We start from the raw sequence: 22,335 nt of genomic DNA, 5'->3' as shown, positions 1-22,335 counted from the left end.
AAAAAAAACAACTATGAACAAATTCCTATGCACACTGCACATATCTTATTTTGAAGTAAAAAAAACAAAATGGGAACAAAGACAATATTTGTATTTGCATATGGCCCGCGGGCCGTAGTTTGATGACCCCTGGTGTAGAGTGTATGAGAGGCGGCAGAGCACAGCTGCTAGCAGCCCAAGGTTTCCGGTTAGATTTGAATCCTGGTTCCTTCACTTAATTGACCATTATTTAGGGATACCTCTAAGCTTCTGTTCCGTTATCTGTAAGAGATTACCAACGTCTTGGAGTTGTTCTTAGGATTAAATGAGATAATGTATTTTCCTGGCATATATGAAGTGTCCATGCATGCTGATTGGTGTAGTTGTAATTTCTACTGCTGCTGTTGTTCCCTATTAAAATAAGTCACATTTTGTTGTTAGTAAGATATTCGTAAGTGTGACTTGGCTCTAGCTAGCAAGGCTATGGAAATTCAAACACATTCTGATTTCCTGAACGCTAATAACTGATGACTATTGAAGGCAAAGGCTTAGTTTCAAACAAAACAAAAGATTAGATTTGGACCTACTGACTTCCAGTCAAGTTGGCTCCATAAGTTCACAGTTAATATTCTCCCTCTGCTTCAAACACATAGCAATGAGAGATAAAAGCTTAAAGAAGAAAACCAAAAGGACAGAGCTGAGCTTCAAACAAGGGAAGCATCTCCTTTGACCCCAAAATGTACAGAAGTAAAAGAATCAGTGAAGGAGGCTGCAGCAGCAAACTTTCTGAACTCTGCTTTGGACGTCGGCCGTGGCAGCCTGGAGTTAGCTCCTGTGGCATATTGGGCCGGAAAGTGCCCTACCCAAGAGGAGAGACTAGAACCAGGCTCGTTAACGGAAAGAAAACAGTGGTTTTCAGCTGGAGATGATGTTAGCAATCTCTGGAGTCATTTTGGGTTTTCATAGCAGGGCGGCTGGGGAGGGGGGGTTGCTATTGGCATCTAATGAGTAGAGTTTAGGACACTGCTAAACATCCTGTAAAGCACAGGACAGCTCCCCTCAAACAAAGAATTGCTCATTCCAAACATGTCAACAGCACCAAGGGAAAAAATTCCCCCACACACTAAAAACACACAACACCTAAGCTTAAGAATGCAGTGGGCTCTCCCAGTGGGAGACTGGTAAAACTGGCGTGGACCTCTAGACGAGACTGTGGGCCTACACAGTCAGGAAGATAATGGCATGCCCTTGTAACTGTCCATGTCTCAGAACTCACCTGGGCTTCTAAAAATCACTGAGGCAAAGGCTCCAAAATACCATCATTAATCTGGCCTGGGGCCAGGGGGGCTGGGTGGAGGCAACTATAAAATCTTCAGATTGCACGAGATAAGTAGAGCAGCAAGGGGAAATGATTCCTATTCCAAATGAGCCTGCAAACCAAAATTCCAAAACACATGAATAATCTAATACTAAGAAAGGTTGCCAACAGAATCAACAACTAGAACATGAATTCCTTACAGATGAAATTAATATTTTTAAATGGTCGTACATGTTAGATTATGTATCTAATAGGAGTGTCTTGCGGGACATGACATTTGACTCTGATAGGAGTATCAGTAGAGAGGCCTGAGCGACAGGTGGACAAGCAATACTTCAAAAAACATTAAGAGAATTTTCTGGAATTAAAGATGAGTCCTCAGCTAAAAAAATATATTTCATGTACCAAAATAAATGCACCTCTGGACACATCATAGTGAAACTGCAGAACATTAAACACAAAGGGAAGTCTTAGTACACCTGAGAGAAAATTCACTTGAACTCCATAGGAACACAGGATAGCAGCATGCTTCTCTCCAGCAACAATAGGCAGCAGAAAACAAGAGCTAAAGTGTTAAAGTGACAACTTTAAAGTGTTCAAGTGACAACTTTCAGTCTAGAATTTTATGCATAGCTAAACTGTCATTCCAGAGAGAAGGCAAAATAAAAACAATTTAAAGTCCAAGAGGAGCCATGGCCTTCAGTTGAAAGAATTGGCGAAGACTGTAGGATAAAAGGGAACACAAGTACTGGGTAACATGAAACAGTGAAGTACAACCATTTCATAGAATGTCAGTGAGCATTAGTGACTATAAAAATAATTGTTGGTCTGCTTTAAAAAAAATAAAACACGTTCAAGGACAAGAGTAGTCATAGTGAAGGTATTACAGGTCTGTGTCAAGTTTAAGGGCAAGACAGAAACACTTTCTTAGAAAAATAAGAACTGAATAATTGTTATATTTAGCTCTGTAGCTTTCAAACCAATAGAGGGGGAGAGGAGGGAATGTAAAAATTTTATGAATCCAGAGGAAGGCAGGAAGGTGGGGGTGGGAGAATGATAATGGAAAACAAAAACTAAGATAATAAAAATAAACCCAAATATATGAGTAAGCACAATACATGTTTAACAGATTACACTCGTCTATTGAAAAATACATTATCAAACTGCGTTTTTTTAAAATGTTCCATTATAGGCTGCTTAAAAGAGACATACCTAAAGTAGAATTTCACAGAATGGCAAAGGATTGGAAAAAGATAAACCATGCAATAATAATTAGAAGGAAAATTAGTGTAGCAATAGATTAAAAATAGAATTAAGCCAACAGTATTAATAGAAATAAAGAAAAGCACTTGTATGCACTTAATATTGTAAATTCTAAATATATGAATTAGAAGCTGACAGAATTATAAGAAAAACTGGCAAAGTATCATTATAGTGGAAGATTTATTTAAATATATCAGAGTTAGTAATTCGAAAACAAATTTCTGAGGACTTTTAATATTTGAAATGCAGAAGTAAGAGTTTGCTTTAATAAGTGGCTTTTAATCTTTTTTGACCACCACTTGTGATTTTAAAAATACATTTAACATGCAAACCAGTAAAAATATCTGTATGTATATGAAGCAGAAAGTTCAAGGATTACCTGTGTTTTTTTTAAATGCTGATTGTGCTCCCTAAATTTTACTAGTACAATGCCCTTATGAGTCACAACTCAATCTGAAAAACATTAGTAGCTATTCATGGACTCCTGCAACCAGAAGGGAGAATATACTTTTTTTTCAGGTATATGTGGAGCATTAACAAAAATTCAGCATATACTATATATATCACAAATGAAGGCTCCCCACACTTAAAAATTCAGTATCAAATATTTCACACTTTTTAACTACAATAAATGCATTTAAATTAGAAATAATTTAAAGATCTTTTTTTTAAAGGCTGTTTGGAAATTTAAAAAAGTAGAGAACATAATACTCATGTTTAAGAGGTACTCATAATGAAAATCATAAAACATGGAGAACTGAACGGCTACGAAAGTACTACATAAATTTGTGGGATAGCCAAAACTACACTCAGAAGTAAACTTGTAACTTTAAATGTGTTTATGAAAAAGACAAGAAGGATTGAAAATGAGTTCATCATTTAACTTGAAAAGTTAAATAAAAGGAACAACAGTAAATTAGCCAAAATGAAATAAAAATACAGACATTGCCAAGAACAGCCCGTGCATGGGAGTACATGAGAGAACAGTGCCTCATACAGTGTCTGGCACATAGTAGGTGTTCATTAAATATGTGGTGAAGGAATGAATGAAATCAACATTACAATAGAGAGGATCACCTCTGGAAAGATTGATTAAAAAAAAGAGAAAATGCCCATGTAAGTAAGTAATTTTAGGAGTTAAAAGGAATATAATGACAAATAATGCCAATTACGTGAAGTGTAGTGTATTTATAAGATGGAATCCTATGCATCACTACTCCATAAAAGTTGACTTCACTAAGTATTTCTTGAATTGGTTTTGGAACCACATCGAAATTAATGTTCTAATTGTCATTGCTAAGGATTAGCATATTAGGTTCTATTTGTAGAATGTACAGGGTATCCCAAAAAAATGTGTACTCACTTTGAATGATTATAAAGTCAGTCTTTATTAACAAACAGTTCATTTTTAATATGTAAAAGGGTCTACAGAAATGAATAACTTTTTTGGTCAATGCTTCTCAAACATTCTGGTCTAGGCACTGTGATAACGTGAAGCAATGAAATTGCAAACATCAAATATCATTTTGTTCGGTATTTGTGTGCCCTCAATTTGTCAGCTGTTGCTGGTCTGCACCATAAACTTTATCTTTCATGCATTCCCCATAAGTAAAAGTCTAGTGGCACTTTAGGATAATTTTTTGTTGTTGTTCAAAGCTTAGTCTGGCTTCACCCATTATTTTAAATCAGTTAAACCTGAAAAGGAGCCCAGCCAGTGTGGCTCAGTGGTTGAGCATCGACCTATGTACCAGGAGGTTACGGTTAGATTCCCGGTCAGGGCACATGCTCAGATGCAGGCTTAATCCCCAATAGGGGGCGTGCAGGAGGCAGCCATCAATGTTTCTCTCTCATTGATGTTTCTATCTCTCCCTCTCCCTTCCTCTCTGAAATCAATTTAAAAAAATATATTTATGGGAGAAGTAGTGTACACAGTTAAGTTGTTGTTGAAAGTATTAAAAACCTGAAAAGAAGTGAAAAGTAAGTGAGTTATCAGCTGTTAAAGTGTGTATACATTTTTGGGGACACCCTGTATATGTAATCCCTGGACTGGTAGATAAAGGAGGAGGTACACATACGTCTGTGTGCACGTGGGTGTGTTGCAAGGAAAGCTGTAAAATACTTCATCCGTGAGGAAAGTCCGTGTTCTTTCTTTGGAATTCAGTTCTTTAACTGGTGCCTTGAGGTTTCTTCTCTCCTTTGGGAATTGGAAGAGGTTGGTTGTCACAGGTACTTCATAAAAATGGGTGGTTCTTTTCATGACCTTCACAGATGCCACTATGTCTGTTTGCCACAGGCCTGGCGAGGTCAGCATGGCTAGCTCTACTCTTCCTGTAAAACCTTGAGTATTTTCCTTTTGTGGGTCCTTCCTTCTACAGAAAGGTCATCCTTGATGTGGTGGCAGGAATCCAAGATAAACGTTCACTAAACCATTGAAACAGAAAGCTAGAACTCCTGTGTCAGAGACATGGAAAGCCTTGAAAAGAACCCAGAGAGAAGCAATATAGCACCAAACCACAGTCACCCTTGTGAAGTGATGAACAAAACAGGTCTCAAAGAAAGGATATCACTTTCAGAAAAGTTTCCACTGATCAAAATAATGGGGGGGAAGAAAGAACAGAGGAAACCACAAATAAAGGAGCTAAAGGTTCACAGAAAAGCCTGTCAGAAGCCTTACCAGCAAAGGGGATGATGGGATTTTGCTCATTATAACCCACCTAGACTGGTGGTGGTACGTCATGTAGGCTGCTGCACGGTGTGGTCTGCTCTGGATGCCAGTGGAATTCCTAGCCAGCCATTTGATCAACTTGTATTCCCTAAGTAGAGACTTGCACTCAAAACAATCTTTCAAAATGGTAGATGCAGCCACCGTTCGGCTTATCGAGAGATTATGTGTAATACTTTATTGGACAACGTCTTTGAAAGGCCCCGAAGGCTGCTCCGCCTTCCTCGGAGGAGGAGTGCCCGTGCCAGGCTCGGGAGAAAGGAAGAGCAGAGGGGTAGATAGGAATGGAGCGAGAGAATGGGAGTCTGGGTTCGGACGTGTACATGTAATACTCAAGGAAGCTCTTCAGGTGCTGGCTCTGAACATGTCCCAAGAAGAAGAGCTGTCACTGCTCATGGAATTCCTCTAATTCTTTGTTGCTACCATGCATGGCCACATTTCTTTCCTCAGTTTTTAAGTGGCTCCGCTAATCAGGAAGCCTGCCCTTCAGCAGCTTTTGACAATTCTCAACAAACAGTCCAGACCCTTCTCTGAGCCCATGACCACCGCTGAGATTGTCCTGAGCCTCGAACGCTCGCCTTGGACCACGTCGGACACTGTGTATCTGCTAGAACTTGCACCTTCTCCAAGAAGAGCAATGGAGGAGCACTGACAGGCCCGGACGGTCACACCGCATGCCCGCAGATAGGCTTTGTGTGACGTACAGTTAATGGCACCTTTCTCGTCCCACCTTTTCAGTAGTTCTCACTGTAAAACTCTGATGCTTTCACAACTCCGGTGGTTCCAAGTCCATCATTAGCCACCTCTTCCTATTCCATACGAACTGTGATCAGAAAACAGCAGGTCACAGGGCTGCATCAAGCACACATTTAACTTTGCACATTCAGCTATTCGGAGAGAAAGAGAAAGTACAGTTTCAATAAAGGGGCTGATTCCATTTGATGTTGCACTCGGGAGAAGACAGGAGATGCGTTGTTCCTCCAATCAGTCTCATTTCCCATGAGCCTCTCATAGGAAGAGCGGCCCTGTATGTGTGTAATTCTCCTGTTCACAGATGCATTTTACACAGCATGGCCCTTGCTACAAGCCTCATTTGTTGCACAATTGGGAAAAAAAATAGTGATTCATTCTGATACCGGAAGGAAAAATGTGTGTTAAATTTATTAAAAGCTGGTTTCTGAATCTCAAATGAGACCTTTTTTCCTAGAGGATTTTTAGAATAATTTTGACCGAGATTTCTGTCTTGTAGGCTGCCATTTAATTACCTTTTGATTTTAATAGCAAATTGCTGTTAACGTTCAGATTTTAATGTCTTGCAGTCATTCTTCTACAGTTTAGCACTAATAGCCCAAACTGAGTTGGAGTCAGTGAGTCATCCAATTTAGTATTTCTGTGTGTAGTAAACTTATAGGGAATACAAAGATTGTCGATATTCCTAAGTAAGAATTACAAATTACGTTTATTTAGCCCTTAATAAAATATCGGACACTGTGCTAACATGTGTTTTTCATCCACCATCTCATTTAATCTGCAACAACCCTATGAGGGAGGCCCTTTTATCCTGATGTTAAAACACAGTAACTGACCTAGAGGCAACTTCGGAAGCGCATGCACACCTTTCTGTGTATCTCCTAAAACACAGGTATTCCCAGGAGAGCAGACAAGAGCCGGTGCAGGAGCAGATCAGCAAGTGCAAATGCACTGCAGGCTCTAGACCAGCGGTTCTCAACCTGTGGGGCGCGACCCCTTTGGGGATCGAACAACCCTTTCACAGGGGTCGCCTAAGACCATCAGGAAACACATATTGAATATATAATTACATATTGTTTTTGTGATTAATCACTATGCTTTAATTATGTTCCATTTGTAACAATGAAAATACATCCTGCATATCAGATATTTACATTACGATTCATAACAGTAGCAAAATTACAGTTCTGAAGTAGCAACGAAAATAATTTTATGGCTGGGGGTCACCACAACATGAGGAACTGTGTTAAAGGGTTGCAGTGTTAGGAAGGTTCAGAACCACTGGTCTAGACAAAGTGTATTTCAGGTTCTCGTTTACAAATGGGCTGTTCAGAAGTTGAAATGTATTTTCCTAAGGAAATGACATCATCACAACAAAAGCGTATTTACCCATAATGTGCCTAGAGTAGTAAAAACAGACCCAAACCATTTTGTGTACCAATGTTTTCATGGAAAAGTTCACTCAGAATTTCCTCTTGGGTGGCTGTGGAAGGGAGACTTACACTAGCGACAGTAGAGTCCCTAGAAATGTTGTTCACATGAATCAGTGGTGACGCGAGGCCTGTGATGGGAGTTGACAGAGGGCGGTGGGTGGAGGGAGGTGGAACTGGGTACAGAGGGGGCATGGGGTCAGGAGACTGCGTGAGAAACAGGAGAAAGCAGGGTAAGATGGCCGTTCTAGAGGGCAGAGGGAGAAGATGAGAGAGTTTGGGGACCCTGAACTCTCTAGGTCGAACCTCCGAATCTCCTGTGTGGCCTTTATTTCTTCTCCTGACCCCCAGATGTTGGCCGGCTTGCTTCCCTTTTACAGCTGACACTTGGGGTGTCCCTGTGAAACTGAGACCAGTCCCGGGCTTTTTTTTTTTACTCAGCTGCTGCTCACACAGGTGAATGACCCTAAAGGCTTTTAATTTCTCTAAAAGAAAGAGCTCATGTAGGCCCCGCAGAACATTTCCCTTTTCGCTTGGGCCTGGAAGAGCAAATACCAGCCTGTGGATGCTCTGGGTGGTTGTGGGGGGTCTGTAAGGAGCTGAAATAAAACGCATCGGCATTCCCCATGCAGGTAAGCAAGGGCGCAGCTTGTGGGAAAGGGACGAGCCCTGCACTCGGTTCTCTCCTCTTGGGCTCTGTGGCATCCTCAAAAGGCAAGTGGGTAAGAGCGGGTGGGGACCAAACCACAGCCTAGTGGTGTGGGGGTGGGTGGGGTGGAATGTAAGGCAGCGGGATCCTTGCATCAGGATTGGGGTGTGTTCTCAAGGGACCTGTCCCACCAGCAGTGTAGGGACCACCTGGGCACCTGAGCCTCTGCCGGACTCTCCAAGCGGCACTCATCCCACCTTCCTCTACCCACTAGCCAGCGTTTCCCTGACTTCCCTGGGAGCTGTAAAGAGTCCGCGTTCTCAGGCTGTGTCTGAGCTCACTGAATCAGCAGCTCAAGTCAAAGGCCCTAGACGCTGTATGACGGACAAGTTTGTCAAACACTGCTTGACTTTCCCTTTACCTTGCTGGTCTTTAAAGGCTCCTCAGACATCATAAGCCCCTCTCTGCCTCGGGGTCATGCTTCTCATAACTTCATGACTGCTGAAATATGACTTTCTCAACATTGCCAGGTTTCCCTTCTGCAGCAGTGGGCGGGGCAGCAAAACGATCATCCCTGACCACTCCCTTTGCCATCTGAATCGGTTCTCCATTTCATTATCTTTAGCATCTTGTACTCTTTTCCTTAACATTTATCACAGTTTATAACTTACGTGTTCACATGGTGTCTGCCTCCTCACTAGTACCGAGCACAGGGAATGCTTAATAAATAGTTTGTGTGTGTGAATGAATGGATGGAAAAGCAGTGCTGGGAGGGGGCACTAAGGGTGGGATTGGATTCTGCTGAACAAATAAAGAACCGGGCCTATGGAAACTTTAATCTCCCATCTAAACTTTTTACACATCAACTAAAACCAAGATAGATGGACCCAACAAGTAAGTGTATTTATGGGACATTGGGTCAGATTATTTCAAAAAAAATTTATTAAATACTTAAGGTGTGCAAAATGCAGTATGGGTACAATTTTGTATAAGACTGAGACAATTCCAATCTCTGTATGGAATTTACAAATAATCTAGCAAGGATAACAGATAATACGCAGCCAGTTATACAATTTCATAATTATAATTTTTGTAAACACCTCCCCCCCCCCCAAAAAAAAAAGGACTACAGGAAGACCTGAAATGGTCTGTAGGGCATCGAGCTGGTCATAGACTTTCTCAGACATGGCTGGGGAACCCAATATACTCTATCCCAGTGGTTCTCAACCTTCTGGCCCTTTAAATACAGTTCCTCATGTTGTGACCCCCAACCATAAAATTATTTTCGTTGCTACTTCATAACTGTAATGTTGCTACTGTTATGAATCATAATGTAAATATCTGATATGCAGGATGGTCTTAGGCGACCCCTGTGAAAGGGTCGTTCGACCGCCAAAGGGGTCGCGACCCACAGGTTGAGAACCGCTGCTCTATCCCATCTCTTGTTAAAGTTGGCACGAGGGGAGGTGCCTCTGTGTAATGGCTTCTCAACCTCAACGCCACTGGCATCTTGGGCTAGATAATGCTCGGTCTGAGGGCGCTCTCCAGTGCCCTTAGGAGATGTCTATACCGTTCCTGGCCTCTGCCCATTAGATGCCAATAGGCCCCACAGTTGTGACAGCCACAAATGTTTCCGCATTGCCAGATGTCCCGTACACAGCGGTGGGGTGCAACAGCAAAATCTGTCCCCCCTCGCTCCTCCAGTTGAGAACCACTGCTCTAATGAAAATTGCTTTTTTTTTTAACGTCTTTTTGTTTCTTTATGATTTATTCAAGTTAGTACCAGGAACTTAATTTGTCCAATCAATAAAGAGATGCTTATTGATTGCTCATTAGCTGCCAGGCACTGTTCTAAGCACTGGAGACACAGCAGCAATGAAAGCCTGTGCTTTCTTGAAGTTGCATTCCATGGAGAGAGATGGACAATCACTTTAAAATATGTAATATTTCAGAAGGAGAGGATAGGTTGGGCATAGAAGCCCTCTCTGGTAAGAGGACATTTCAACAAGGTCTTGAAATAAAGCAAGAGAATGAGCCACATGAGAGGGAGCACCAGGAGCAAGAAGCAAGCCATTGGAGGGCCTGTACTTGACCTTGCCTTTCTGTCTACATGTCTAACCAACTGCTTGTGTTTCAGAGGGTCCACCACGGAAGGGCAGCCGAACGGAGTCCAGAGCAGCCTTAACTCTGCTGCAGTCGTACCCATCGCCAACTCCTCAGGTTAGTTGGCTCAGCAGCCGTCCCACCCACAAGGGAGGATACTGGGATCAGCACCCTCCCTCTTCTGCCTTCGAAGAGAGCTCCCGTGGGCTTTCAGGCTTTCCATGCACTGGCAAATGGCATTTTTGATACATTCCTCTTTAAAATGATATTGACACTTTGGGATTGAGTGGTTTTTTGGATAGTTGGGATAGTTGAAATTTCCCAGTTCGGTAGGATCCTATCAGATTTGCTGTATTCAGTAAAAAAAAAAAAAAAAAAAGCCTGTATTTGACCGTTTTCACTGTTACCTCGTCTGTCCACGTGCAGCATCTCTCATGGTCTTCACGACAGCCCTGTAAGTTAGATCCTCCTGTTCCCTTGCCCCAGATGAGGACACTGAGGCTCAGGAAGTTGAGGGGCCGGGAACAGATTGTGCTGGGATGCGGAGCTAGAGCTCTGGGCTTAATCTGAGGCCTGTCATGCTGATGTCATGGTCTCTTGCCAGGTGGGTGCTGAGGGCCCAAAGCCTCTCAGTGCGGGAACCTACATAGAAGTTAGGCAGCCTTGGTCCACGGCTGCCTATGGAGTAATTGTGAGTTTCTATGAGTAATAATTCATAAAAAAGCACAAGTAGCCAGGAAAGTGGAAGAAAAATCACTTGACTTCAATTCACATATTTCTTATTGGTCACCTCCCGTGGGAAAAGTAACATTCTGGGCGCTGAGGTACATAGATGGGCACTGAGTCCCTGCTGTGGGGGACCTCACAGACTCAGGGCGAGAGAACCGTCGGCGTGGAGCATGCTGCAGGGCCATACAAGCCAGGGACGGGGACCAGTGGGATCATGTAGACGGCACTGGCTGAGCATTTGCCGGGTGCCAGGCACAGTTCTGGTCGCTTTGTTGTAAAACTCATTTGTTCGCGGACAGGCACATAATAGAGGACCTGGCACAGGCAGATGATGAAACGTGTCTAAAAGTTCACAGCTAGTAAGTGGTGGGGCTGTATTGAAACCCGAGCAACCTGGCCCAAGCTCTTAGAGAGAGGGCTTCTGAGAGGAAGAAACATCCAAAGCTGAGGTTTGAATATGAACAGGTCAGCCAGGAGAGGGGAGGCGTGGAGTGGAAGGAGGTCTAGGAAGAGGGCAAAGCTGTGTTCTGGAAGCCATCTTGTGGCTGGGACTGGGGCATGAGCAGGGAGTGGCAAGAGAAAAGGCAGGTGGCAGGGGCAGTTTATGAGCCATGCAGGGAGCTTGGTCTTAAGAGCAGTCGGGAGCCATCAAGGAATGTGTGTGTGTGCGGGGAGGGTGGGCGGGGGTTTGACATAACGCACCTTAAAATGATTACAAGATCTCTGAGAAGCCAGGTTTCTTTGACTGTATCATGGGGATAATGACATATATTCCATAGAGTTACTATGAGGATTAAATGAGGCGATATGTAAAGATTCTGAAACTATACCCAGGTAAGGTAATAATATAAAAGTATAAAGATTTTATTCTGCACTTAAAATCTTAGAACCTGAATTCAAGGAATAGTTGATGTGCATCAACTTGCCCTATCCTCGGGCGGGGGGGGGGGGGGGGGGGCGGGGGAAGAATTATTAGAACATGGTAATTATTTTTAAGAAAATAAAATTTCTGCCTGGAATTGTTAGGGACTGAGAGTGGGTGGCTCAAAGAATCATGGTCTAGTTGGAAGGGTACTTGTTAGTACAGCGGTTAGAGCCCCTGTAGCTCTTCAAATCTGAAACTAGAGAGGTTCACAAACCTAAGAGATCCAAGAACCTGGCCTGTTTCATCTGCAAGTCTAATTGATAAGTTAAGTACTGCACTGAACTCTTTGCATGCACTCTGCCTGAGGAAGGTGGACATTTGAGGGGCCAGATGGGTCAAACTTTCAGCATCTTGATCATGAGTTAATATTTACTGACTGTTGAAGTTACTTTAAAGATTTTGTAGCCTTCATACTGAATTTCATATCAGCATAAAACCACAGAGCAAAGAGAACTTAAACTTCTCCCTGGATTCTAATAGCTACCTTTCTCCCCCTTCTACGTCAGATAAGCACATATTCTGCTCACCTTGTTTAGGTAGCCTATTTACTGCTCTTGTCACCAGGTGACTCATGGTCTCTACAGTCCCTTCAACTTGTTTCTGTCCTATGGCTTTTCTGATGATCCTGGTCCTTAAGAAAACACTGCTGTACCTGATGTAATAGGCTCAGACATTTTTCATACTTCCCAATAAACATTTTACCTTAGTATCACAGTAGTAACTAATCCTATTAGAGTTATTTATACAGCTAGTAAATAACTACCTGGCAGTTCATTGTTTCAGCTAAAATCATGTTTTTCTATATCGTGTAGATTTAAACGGGGTTCAGAAGGGTGACCTATAAAAAGGTTAGTTTGCTATTAGAAACATTTTTCTTTAAACCTAAAAGAAGGGAGAACAAGCCCCATAATAAGTCAAAAAATTTACACATCTCTCTCATAGTTGGGAAGTCTGTGCCTACCCAGGAATCACTAAACTGGTTTTGAAGGTTTATACCCCTATCTGATCCAGTTAACTCAGTTGGTTAACAGGGTTATTAATGGGTCCCTGAATGTAGCAAAAGTCTGTTCCCTGGTCCCTTGACCCTTCTCCAAGTCTAGCCAACCAGGCCATAAAGCTGAGTGGCTTTGTTCTCAGGCAGTCTGAATGAGATAGTCGTTCATCTCAGAGTGCTGTTGAGTCCTTTTGCACAGATGGTGGCACAGTGACATTTTTATTATGAACATTAAATGAGGTAGTGAATGTGAAAGCTCCTAGCGGAGTGCCTGGAATGTCCCATGAATGATGTTTTCCCTTAACTTCCTTACCTTAGGCCATGTATTCTGTATATTCAGGCCATGGAAGGGAAGGTATAGAGTCAGCAAATTTGGAAATTTGAGAAGGAAGCTGTAGTGAAGGCCTTTGGCTCAAAGCCAAAGCCAGTGCCTTCCTTTTTTATGACCACGGTGTTCTTGAGTTCTGAAGTGGCGATGGCGAACTAAAATAGCAGAGAGGCGGATTAGATAACTCACATGTCTCTCATGCTGACTCGGTAATGTCAGCTACCATTATTGTAGGGGTCTGAAGCCACACCAGCTGCCCTCATGCTGCCCCTCATTTCTGCCTGCGCCTGTCCTGTCCTGCAGTCAGTCTCTGCCCGCCCAAATCCCCCTTCTCCCCCTCCTTCCCCTCCTCCCCCTCCTCCTCTTCCTTTCCCTCCTCCTCTTCTTTCTTCTTCTGGTTTTTGTTTTAAGCTCTTAATGGTCTGTAGTTGATAGAAGAAACCTTACCACCTTTTGAAAACCAATGATGGGTTCTATTTACAAGAAGCGAGAAGCAGTGTCCTTGTTAAATGTTTGTCGTTTCGGGTCCTGGTAAAATGCACTTTAACTTCATGCTCTTTGCATGAGGATGCGGCATCAGCGCATCAGTGTGGTTCTGCCTGCCCACCTCACTGTCTCTCTGTGAGACAAGATAAAAAAAACTGATTTTACTATGAAGTAAACCCAGTGGAGCTGAAGCCCTTAAGATCTAGAAATCGCTTTAACTTCCAAGTGAAATTACTTGCCTGGCAGCTCTCAGTGGAATGAGCTATTTTCACCATCAGATTCTTACTTTTGTCACCATGCATCCTATAGTTGTTGAGTATCCTGGGCGGATCTCTGGAGTACAATAGATTAAAAATAAAAATAAATAAAGCTCTTGAGATGCTTGCCTTAGTGCAGTGGTTCTCAACCTTCTGGCCCTTTAAATACAGTTCCTCCTGTTGTGGTGACCCCCAACCATAAAATTATTTTCGTTGCTACTTCATAACTGTAACGTTGCTACTGTTATGAATCGTCATGTAAATATCTGATATGCAGGATGGTCTTAGGCAACCCCTGTGAAAGGGTCGTTCGACCGCCAAAGGGGTCGCGACCCCCAGGTTGAGAACCGCTGCCTTAGTGTGTTACGCCCTTTATTACTCCCCAAAAGTTCTTCTTTCCCCAGAGCCATAGGGATAAGAATGTGGGTTGGTTACCCACTGTTAGGCTGTTGGGAAGCAAGAAAGTGAGCACGGGTTTGGTGTTTGGTAGGAAGTGGGATGGCAGCATCTGGGAAAACGGTGATGCCCTAAATCCTAGTTTTAGATTTTACCTCTTGTCCTTTCAGCCAAGAGCAAGTAAAGTGTTAAATAGGGATTTTTTTACATTTTTCAGGATCTTTGGAAGCTCCCCAAGTTATTTTCGCCAGATCCAAACCCTTGCCCACACAATCTGGAGCCCCTGCTACAATTATAGGACAGAGAAAATCAAAGTCGGTGAAGTCAGGGCCAATTTAAGGTAACAGTAAGAGCATATTTTTTATTCTAACTTGCTGATTTTATGCTGCAGCAAGAGACTCGGTAGCTATCAAAAGAAGTTATAGTTTCTCAAAATGACAAGGAAATTGGGATTTTATAAAACCAAAGCTCAGAAGGACTCTAAAAACTGTGGGGTCAAAGTTAAGCTACAACTACCTTGCTTCTGTAATGGCCCCCCGGTAGGTGGCGCTGTGGCAGTAATAAATTCCTTGTTATTACAGAGGCTTTTGTTCCAAAATATGGGAGCAGCAAGGCCAATCAAAGACACTAAAGCCATAATTGAATTACAAGTAAAATGTAACAGAATAAACCGAAAAACGTAATATTTGTAGATCAAATTGCAGTGGCATGATTATTTATTAGTGAAGGCTTCTAGACTAGAGTTGGGTTAATTGTGAACTAGACTTGCCGATAATGGGAGACCAAAAAAGGGACCAATTAAAATAAAAAATAAAAAAAAAAACAATTTTTAAATTTGTCGTGAGGTCATTTAAATTAATGATCCTTTATTTTGAGTTAAGATAAGCATATGCCATAATTGGCAGCAAAACAAACCATAAACCCCATCCTACCACCCATCCAGAATGAGCTTCTGCACTGAAGGACTGGCCTGACTTGGTCTTGTGAGGCTGTGTCCACACTTTGCCAGCGCTGCACTCACTGTTTTGTTCACAGCGGTGGCCTTCCAAACTTTTCAGAAAATTCTGTGACACCACAAGGTTTTGATGACTGCTTTCCTCTTTGCTCTACCCTACACTCTAAAGCATTAATGGCACACCTGCTATGAGCTTAATACTCTTCTTACCTCTAGGGGAATATTTATAAACTTATTTGAGAAGCATTATTCATCCAAATACCCCAGGAGAGCAAAAGAGGGAGGAAAAGTATTTACCCACCACAGGATTCATTTACGTTGGATCAGAAAGCTTCAGATGTCTTTCCCCAGCCCATCCAAACTCTTTCCAAAAAAGCAGGAGGGGAGAGAAGAGAACACCAAATCCACGGCTTGGTCACCTACCAAAATGTACCAAAGAAACTGAAAACAGCCAGCGTTCTATCGGTAATCCTCAGCCAACGGTGCTTTAATTCTGATACTAAGCAGTCCGTTCAATGATGAACAACTAAGAAAATATAGAAAACTGAAGCGAGAAGGTCAGTATTTCCTTCAGGAGACTGGCAGCCAAAAGAATGAATGTGACATCAAGCTCCAAACCAAACCGATGGCCTGCCAAGAAGTACTCATGTCCGTCCATTTCCAGGACTGGGAGGCTTGGACCTGCCACAGTTATAATATCACTTTCCTTGAGCCTATTTCATTAGCATCCTTTACAGTCCACCCAGAACATTACATGGCAAAATAGCATCGTCTTCAAAGAAGCCTTGGGAAAGAGCCTACCCTTCAACATTAAATCGCGGCTGCAAACAGCCCCACGCAGCCCGAGCTGTGCACATAAGTAAGGATGGGTGATGCTGGGCTTTGTGATTAGCTGAAGGGGTGAGAGCACATGCTAAGTGCATGGACTCAGAAGACAGAGTGGGTCAGAGGCCTTCAGAAGTCCAGCCTCCCACGCACAGCATAATGCAGGGAGAGGCAGTGGGCTGCCTCTGTGAGCAGGGAGATGCTGTAGTTTACAGGGTGAGGAGGCAGGCCCCATAGTCCACAGCCCATCACCTGAGTGCATGCTTTCTTCCTGTGTAAATGCACCGTAGACTGAATCACTGCCTGGGCAGAGGCCCCTTCAACCATGGTTACAAATGGAAGTCATCACCAGTTGTAACCAGTCCTAAACCTCTTTCTGTGTGGGTTTAAGGGAGGCCGGCAGGTTAGCTTAGAGCAGAGGTTCTCAACCTGTGGGTCGCGACCTCTTTGGGGGTCGAACGACCCTTTCACAGGGGTCGCCTAAGACCATCGGGAAACACATATAGAATTACCTATTGTTTTTGTGATTAATCACTATGCTTTAATTATGTTCAATTTGTAACAATGAAAATACATCCTGCATATCAGATATTTACATTACAATCCATAACAGTAGCAAAATTACAGTTATGAAGTAGCAACAAAAATAATTTATGGTTGGGGGTCACCACAACATGAGGAACTGTATTAAAGGGTTACAGCATTAGGAAGGTTGAAAACCACTGACTTAGAGGATTCAAGTGTGTTTGCAGCTTGGTCTGCAAGGCTGAGAAAACATTTGCCCCCATCAAAGAATAGAGGGAGCTGTGCTGAAGAATATTAGGGACTAAAGACCCCTACTTAGCTGCCCCTGGCAAGTGTCAGTATTTTAATACGTACATTGTCTGTGTCTTCTTAGATTCTGTACTGTCTGTTCGGCATCTGTATATCACAGGGCCAATTATATTTTCCATGTTCTTGATGCTTTGGCATGGGGGGAAGGGGAGCCTTACAGACCCAGGGGGACTACCCCTCCCAGGCCTAGCTAATTCCTAAAGACAGTAACAGCTTGCCCAGGAGCAGGCCTTTCATATGCAAACCAACTGATCCCAACTTTATATTCCAACCTCCTCCTCAAGAATTCTCACAGGGCCAGCTAAAATTTCCCTTGCCTGAAATCCCTCCAGGGCTGGGTACCAAGCAGCCAGAGGCCTGGAGCCCAAAGCCCACCCGAATACTCAGACTAGCTAGTCCTCAGCTGTTCTTGCCTTTCCCAAGGAAACGCCAAATATGGCCCTGGCCTACACGTCCCCTCGCCCCTGCCTCTGTCTCCTGACCACATTGGTGTTTTTCCCTGTGACCCTGCATGACATGCGGTGACCGAAATCAGTTTCTCCCTGCCAAGTCTAGTTCTCCTCTCCTGAGGCCACACTGACTTCACCATACCATACCCAACATGTATATTCCTAGAGCAGACGTCCCTAGGAAGAATGGCTTTAATTCGCAGGGTAAGGAACCAGGAAAAACCCTGAATCAGTCAGGTTTGTATCACCTAGTTCCAGCAACTGGTCACAGTGCTTCCTTCATTATAGGCTGTCACACCCATGATGTTTTAACAGTGTGTTTTGCCAGCCTCAACCTGGCTGCGGCCACACAAGAAGCATGTGGATCCCTCTACATGGCACACTCGCCTGGCTGCCAGCCATTGAAATTTCAAGCTTTCCTGTCCTGAGGCCTCTTTCGTTTAGTAACTGTTTCTACATCCAGAAACAAAGCCAGCATAGCTGAACAACCTGGGAGTCGGGGAGCAAGCAACTGGCTTTTAGTTTGGGGAGACCTCAAGGGGTACTTCTAAGACCCACCCAAAGGGCGTTCATTTGACTTAAAGCGGGGGGACTCTGTTTCTGAAATGCATTAAGAATTGGACTACTGAGAAAGATAACATCTGAAAATTGATATTGTCTCTTGCTGAGCTGGCAAAGTCCCAAGAGAGGAGTGATGATCCTTCAATTGTTAACAATTACTACTTTGTTATAAAGAGACAGGGAAGTGCCTGCCCCTTTCTCAAATTACATTTCTATTACAGAAGCACATATATCTCCTGGGGAAAATTCCTGGCAGCCTAGATTGTCAGAGTTGTACCTGCCACTGCATCTTGTAGCAGATTCATCCTGTCCTGTGTCATACCCATTCGATTTGGGTGGAAAAAGGTCCTGTTTATTCTTGTAGTCCTGAACTGGGCAAGTAACCAGCATAATATTGCCTTACTCTGTGAGTCTTATCACTACAAGTTATCGTGTATATTCTGTGGTTATTCATCTCATTTTGCTGCTAGTTTCAATGAGATGTTTGTTATAGGCACATAGCTTTGTTTTGCCATCCTTTTATCCTGAGGACATAATTGTGCCTAAAAGTTCTAAAGAAAGAAGGCGACATGCTAAGCCATGCCTGTCTTTGGAAAAGGCGAGTTTTGCACATGGAAATGTTTACAACTCCGCTTGTCTGATCTGTAGAATTTGAACTGGGATCCACAGAGTGTGGGTGTGTAACTGCAGGGCATGGAGAAAGATGACTTAATATTGCCTGTTGGCATGAATGCCTTCGATATTTACCCTCTATTCCTTCTCATTATGCTTATAAAGAAAAAGATCCAGTTTCTCTTAAGTTCGCAGAATAAAGAGCATCACTAGTCAAAGTAAAACGGCAGTCTCTCTGTTACTCTTTGTTCTCACCCTTCAAACCTACAGGTACTGACATTGGGGCTTCCATAGGTGTCAGGGAGCCCTCCCTCTTGAAACCCAAATCCAGGTTAACTAGTGATCTGATATCAGAGAGGAAGAGCTTAGATCTGTGGGATGTCCCTAGATCAGTGGTTCTCAACCTTCCTAATGCCGCGACCCTTAATACAGTTCTTCATGTTGTGGTGACCCCCAACCATAAATTATTTTTGTTGCTACTTCATAACTGTAATTTTGCTACTGTTATGGATTGTAATGTAAATATCTGATATGCAGGATGTATTTTCATTGTTACAAATTGAACATAATTAAAGCATAGTGATTAATCACAAAAACAATATGTAATTCTATATGTGTTTCCCGATGGTCTTAGGCGACCCCTGTGAAAGGGTCGTTCGACCCCCAAAGGGGTCGCGACCCATAGGTTGAGAACCGCTGCCCTAGATGCATCAGTAAAGCATAGCATGTATCCCCAGTATAAAATGGAGATAGAATTTGGAAAGCCAACCTGGTTGTAAGATGATGTGGTGAAGAAAAAAAGCTGGTTGGAAGTTGCTATGCTGGTTTTATGTGTGTGTTTGTTGTTGTTAGGTAGAGGAATCACTTGTTTTATATCTATTTGAGGAATCACTTGTTTTTATGTCTTTTGGACTGAAAAGTGATTCTGAGGTTCCCCCCCTCCCATTCACTTTGAATTTACTCCCTGCAGAAATTAAGACATGTGACAAGCCCATATGAAGATATTTTGGAATTTGACAAGAGTTGTGTTTTTTTAACTACAGTTGAGCTGTAAAATTTATTAGGTAATGAATTATTCATAGTTATTAATCAGATATTGGAATTTGACATTTTCAAAACCACAACGCTGTCTTAGAAATATGACTCCTCTCAGGCCTCTTGTTTTATATTTTCTCTTCCTTTCTACTATTCTCCGATAGAAATTACTGTCATGCATGTGTGCATTACTTACCCTCCTCTTTTTATGCAGGGAATTGGAGTTGTCCCAAATAGCCTTTGTTATCAAGAAGAGAGACACCCCCAGGTCAGCTCTGTTAAGCAGTTATTGTTCATAAACACGGGGAAGAAACATTCTCAAGAAGCAGACCTCCTGAAAACCTGCAACCTTACTTGGGGTGATTAGTAGCTCTAGTGGCTAAATAGCAAGTCTGTCAGCCCCTCCCTCTGACCAGGTCACGTGCTGTCCCCTGAGCTGCTGGCTCCCCTTGTCTGCCAGGTGAACAGCTGTCACACTCAGAACTCGGCCTCTCTGTGACTGTTCCTCTCCACTTAGCATTCAGCTTAAAGACAGAAGCAGAATACTTTGCAGTCATTCATCCATCACAGTGCTACTGGCGGGGGGCAAAGCTGAAGGAAGGCTGCTCCTTCTGCCATGCCAGCCTGCTGCTGTGCGGCCGAATTATGTGACTCAGAGCTGCCAACTTACGCACTTCTGGTGGTTTTCTGCCGGTGGGATCGTAGTTGCACGAAGTCTTCAAATGTAAAACCACATGCAATAAAATAATCTATACATATAAATGCCTAAGCGACGGACCGGTCACTGTGACGTGCACTGACCACCAGGGGACAGACAGACCATGCACAGGATCGGGCGCCCTCCTGTCTGGATCGGGCCTGCTGGAATCGGGCCGAAACTGGCTATCCGACATCCCCCGAGGGGTTCTGGATTACAAGAGGGTGTAGGCCAGCCTGAGGGATCTCACCAGTGCACGAATCCAAGCACTGGGACTCTAGTAAAATAATAAAGTATAAAGAGAAAATCAGGGCCAAATCACATTTTTCAAATATAAGGCCAAATAAAAGTATTATAATTGAGTTTAAATTTGGTTCTAAGTCTAATAGGCAGGACAAAAAGGGAAGCATGATAAATCAGAGTAGGTAGTTCTTATTTTAAAAAAGAAATACTCTGGAGGAAAACTAAGTTTTTTCCTAGCTCTTACTCTATAAGAAGTATTTTGCATACTTTGTACAGAGGACACTGAATGAAGCAATGGTGCCCTCGACAAGCCAATGTAGCAGTGTGTTTCACAGGGCTACTTCTTCACGACCTACACAAAGGCAACACATTCTTACAGTGCAAGTCAATGGAAACAGTTTTGTGAGGCCCGAGCCTATTTGGCTCAGTGGACAGAGCATCGGCCCTCGGACTAAAGGGTCCTGGGTTTGATTCTAGTCAAGGGCTCGTACGTCAGTTGCAGGCTTGATCCCAGTCCTGGTTGGGGCTCGTGTGGGAGGCAATCTCTGTGTCTCTCTCACATCGATGTTTCTCTGTGTGTGTCTCTCCCCCTCCCTCCACTCTCTAAAAATCAATGGAAAAATATCCTCGGTGAAGATTTTAAAAAAAAGAAAACAGTTTTGTGAGGAACACAACTAATATAGTCCAAGTCCTTTGTGGCCCAGCATAATCCAAAGATAAGCTATTGGTCATGTAGAGGAATGGGTGGATTGCATGTGTGTTAGGCAGCCCTGACTATAACTTCTCTAGTTGACTGCTTGACCAGAGCTAGTTGTGCTCTCAGGCAAGGGCCCAGATGCCTGGTCTTCTGTGTTACTGACTGACGGTGCACCTATATGCTTTGGAAAGCAGGTGGCAGAGGTAATCTCCTGTGAAACCTGTGGCAGTGAAGCAGTATTCCCACCCATCACATGGCGTGTTTGCTCTCTGTCCCTTTATTTACATATTGTTCTCTCTGCCCAGGCACCATCTACCTCCTCTTGCCCCCTTCCTCCCCAATATGGCTAATTATATTTGTCCTCCACTTCTCCTTTTTAACCGTACCCCATTCCCACTCCCAATCCAGTTGAGATGCCTTGGACTGTGCTCCAGTGGAACGCTGGGATTAGCTTATCTGACTGTGGCATTTACAACACTAGTGTCTTTATAGATTACTTGACTGTCCCCTCACTAGGCTGTTGTTCCCTAGAAGACCAGGATGAGGTCTGATTTGATTCTGAAACTCCTGAGCCTAGCACAGTGCCCAGACCATAGTGTAGAGACTTAGGAAATTCTGATTGAATAGATGAGTGGGTGAGTTATCATATTTCTGTCTTTGGTTATTCTTCTGCTGACACCTGTCCACATAGGCAAATCCTTCTTATCCTCCAAAGCAGTGGTCGCCAACCGGTTCGGTGGCCCGTGAGTTCCGAAAGGTTGGCGACTGCGGCTCTAAATACCTGGAGTTTGTCTCCTGCAGTTATCCTTATTTTTATAGCTGCATTTATCTTGCCATTTTTAAATCTCTAGAGCGTTAGAATTTATGTCACAAAGTTTATCACTTTATTGTATTTTGCCACTTACTTCATGGGTGAACTGTCTCTTCAATAAGACCACACCCTCCCTGAGGGCAGGATTACATTCTGTATGTTTCTTGAATCCCTAGCAATTCTCCAAATGCTTGATTACCTGTAATATAAGCCCTAAAGAAAAGAATACATAACATGCATCAAATTTTTGTGGAATATAATCTATTTCTTGGCTTCACATAAAATAG

The 22,335-nt window shown here is 43.1% G+C and overlaps 2 protein-coding genes across 2 annotated transcripts in view; one reads left to right on the top strand and one right to left on the bottom strand.

The window, feature by feature from the left end:
• TTLL5 (tubulin tyrosine ligase like 5) overlaps positions 1 to 22,335 on the top strand; it is a 256,896-nt gene that overhangs the window by 214,006 nt on the left and 20,555 nt on the right. The window contains exons 34-35 of the mRNA XM_081104716.1: positions 10,249 to 10,331; positions 14,547 to 14,669. Coding sequence (XP_080960842.1) covers positions 10,249 to 10,331; positions 14,547 to 14,668 — 205 coding nt within the window. The 3' untranslated portion in view covers position 14,669. The remainder of the gene's footprint in view (positions 1 to 10,248; positions 10,332 to 14,546; positions 14,670 to 22,335) is intronic.
• Positions 1 to 22,335, bottom strand: part of LOC308528871 (eukaryotic peptide chain release factor GTP-binding subunit ERF3A-like) — a gene marked incomplete at both ends in the record, with an annotated part of 53,347 nt that overhangs the window by 25,443 nt on the left and 5,569 nt on the right.

This window comes from Myotis nattereri (genome assembly GCF_964212035.1).
Source record: "Myotis nattereri genome assembly, chromosome: 1".
NCBI lineage: Eukaryota > Metazoa > Chordata > Mammalia > Chiroptera > Vespertilionidae > Myotis > Myotis nattereri.
This window is presented reverse-complemented; position numbering and strand designations above follow the sequence as displayed.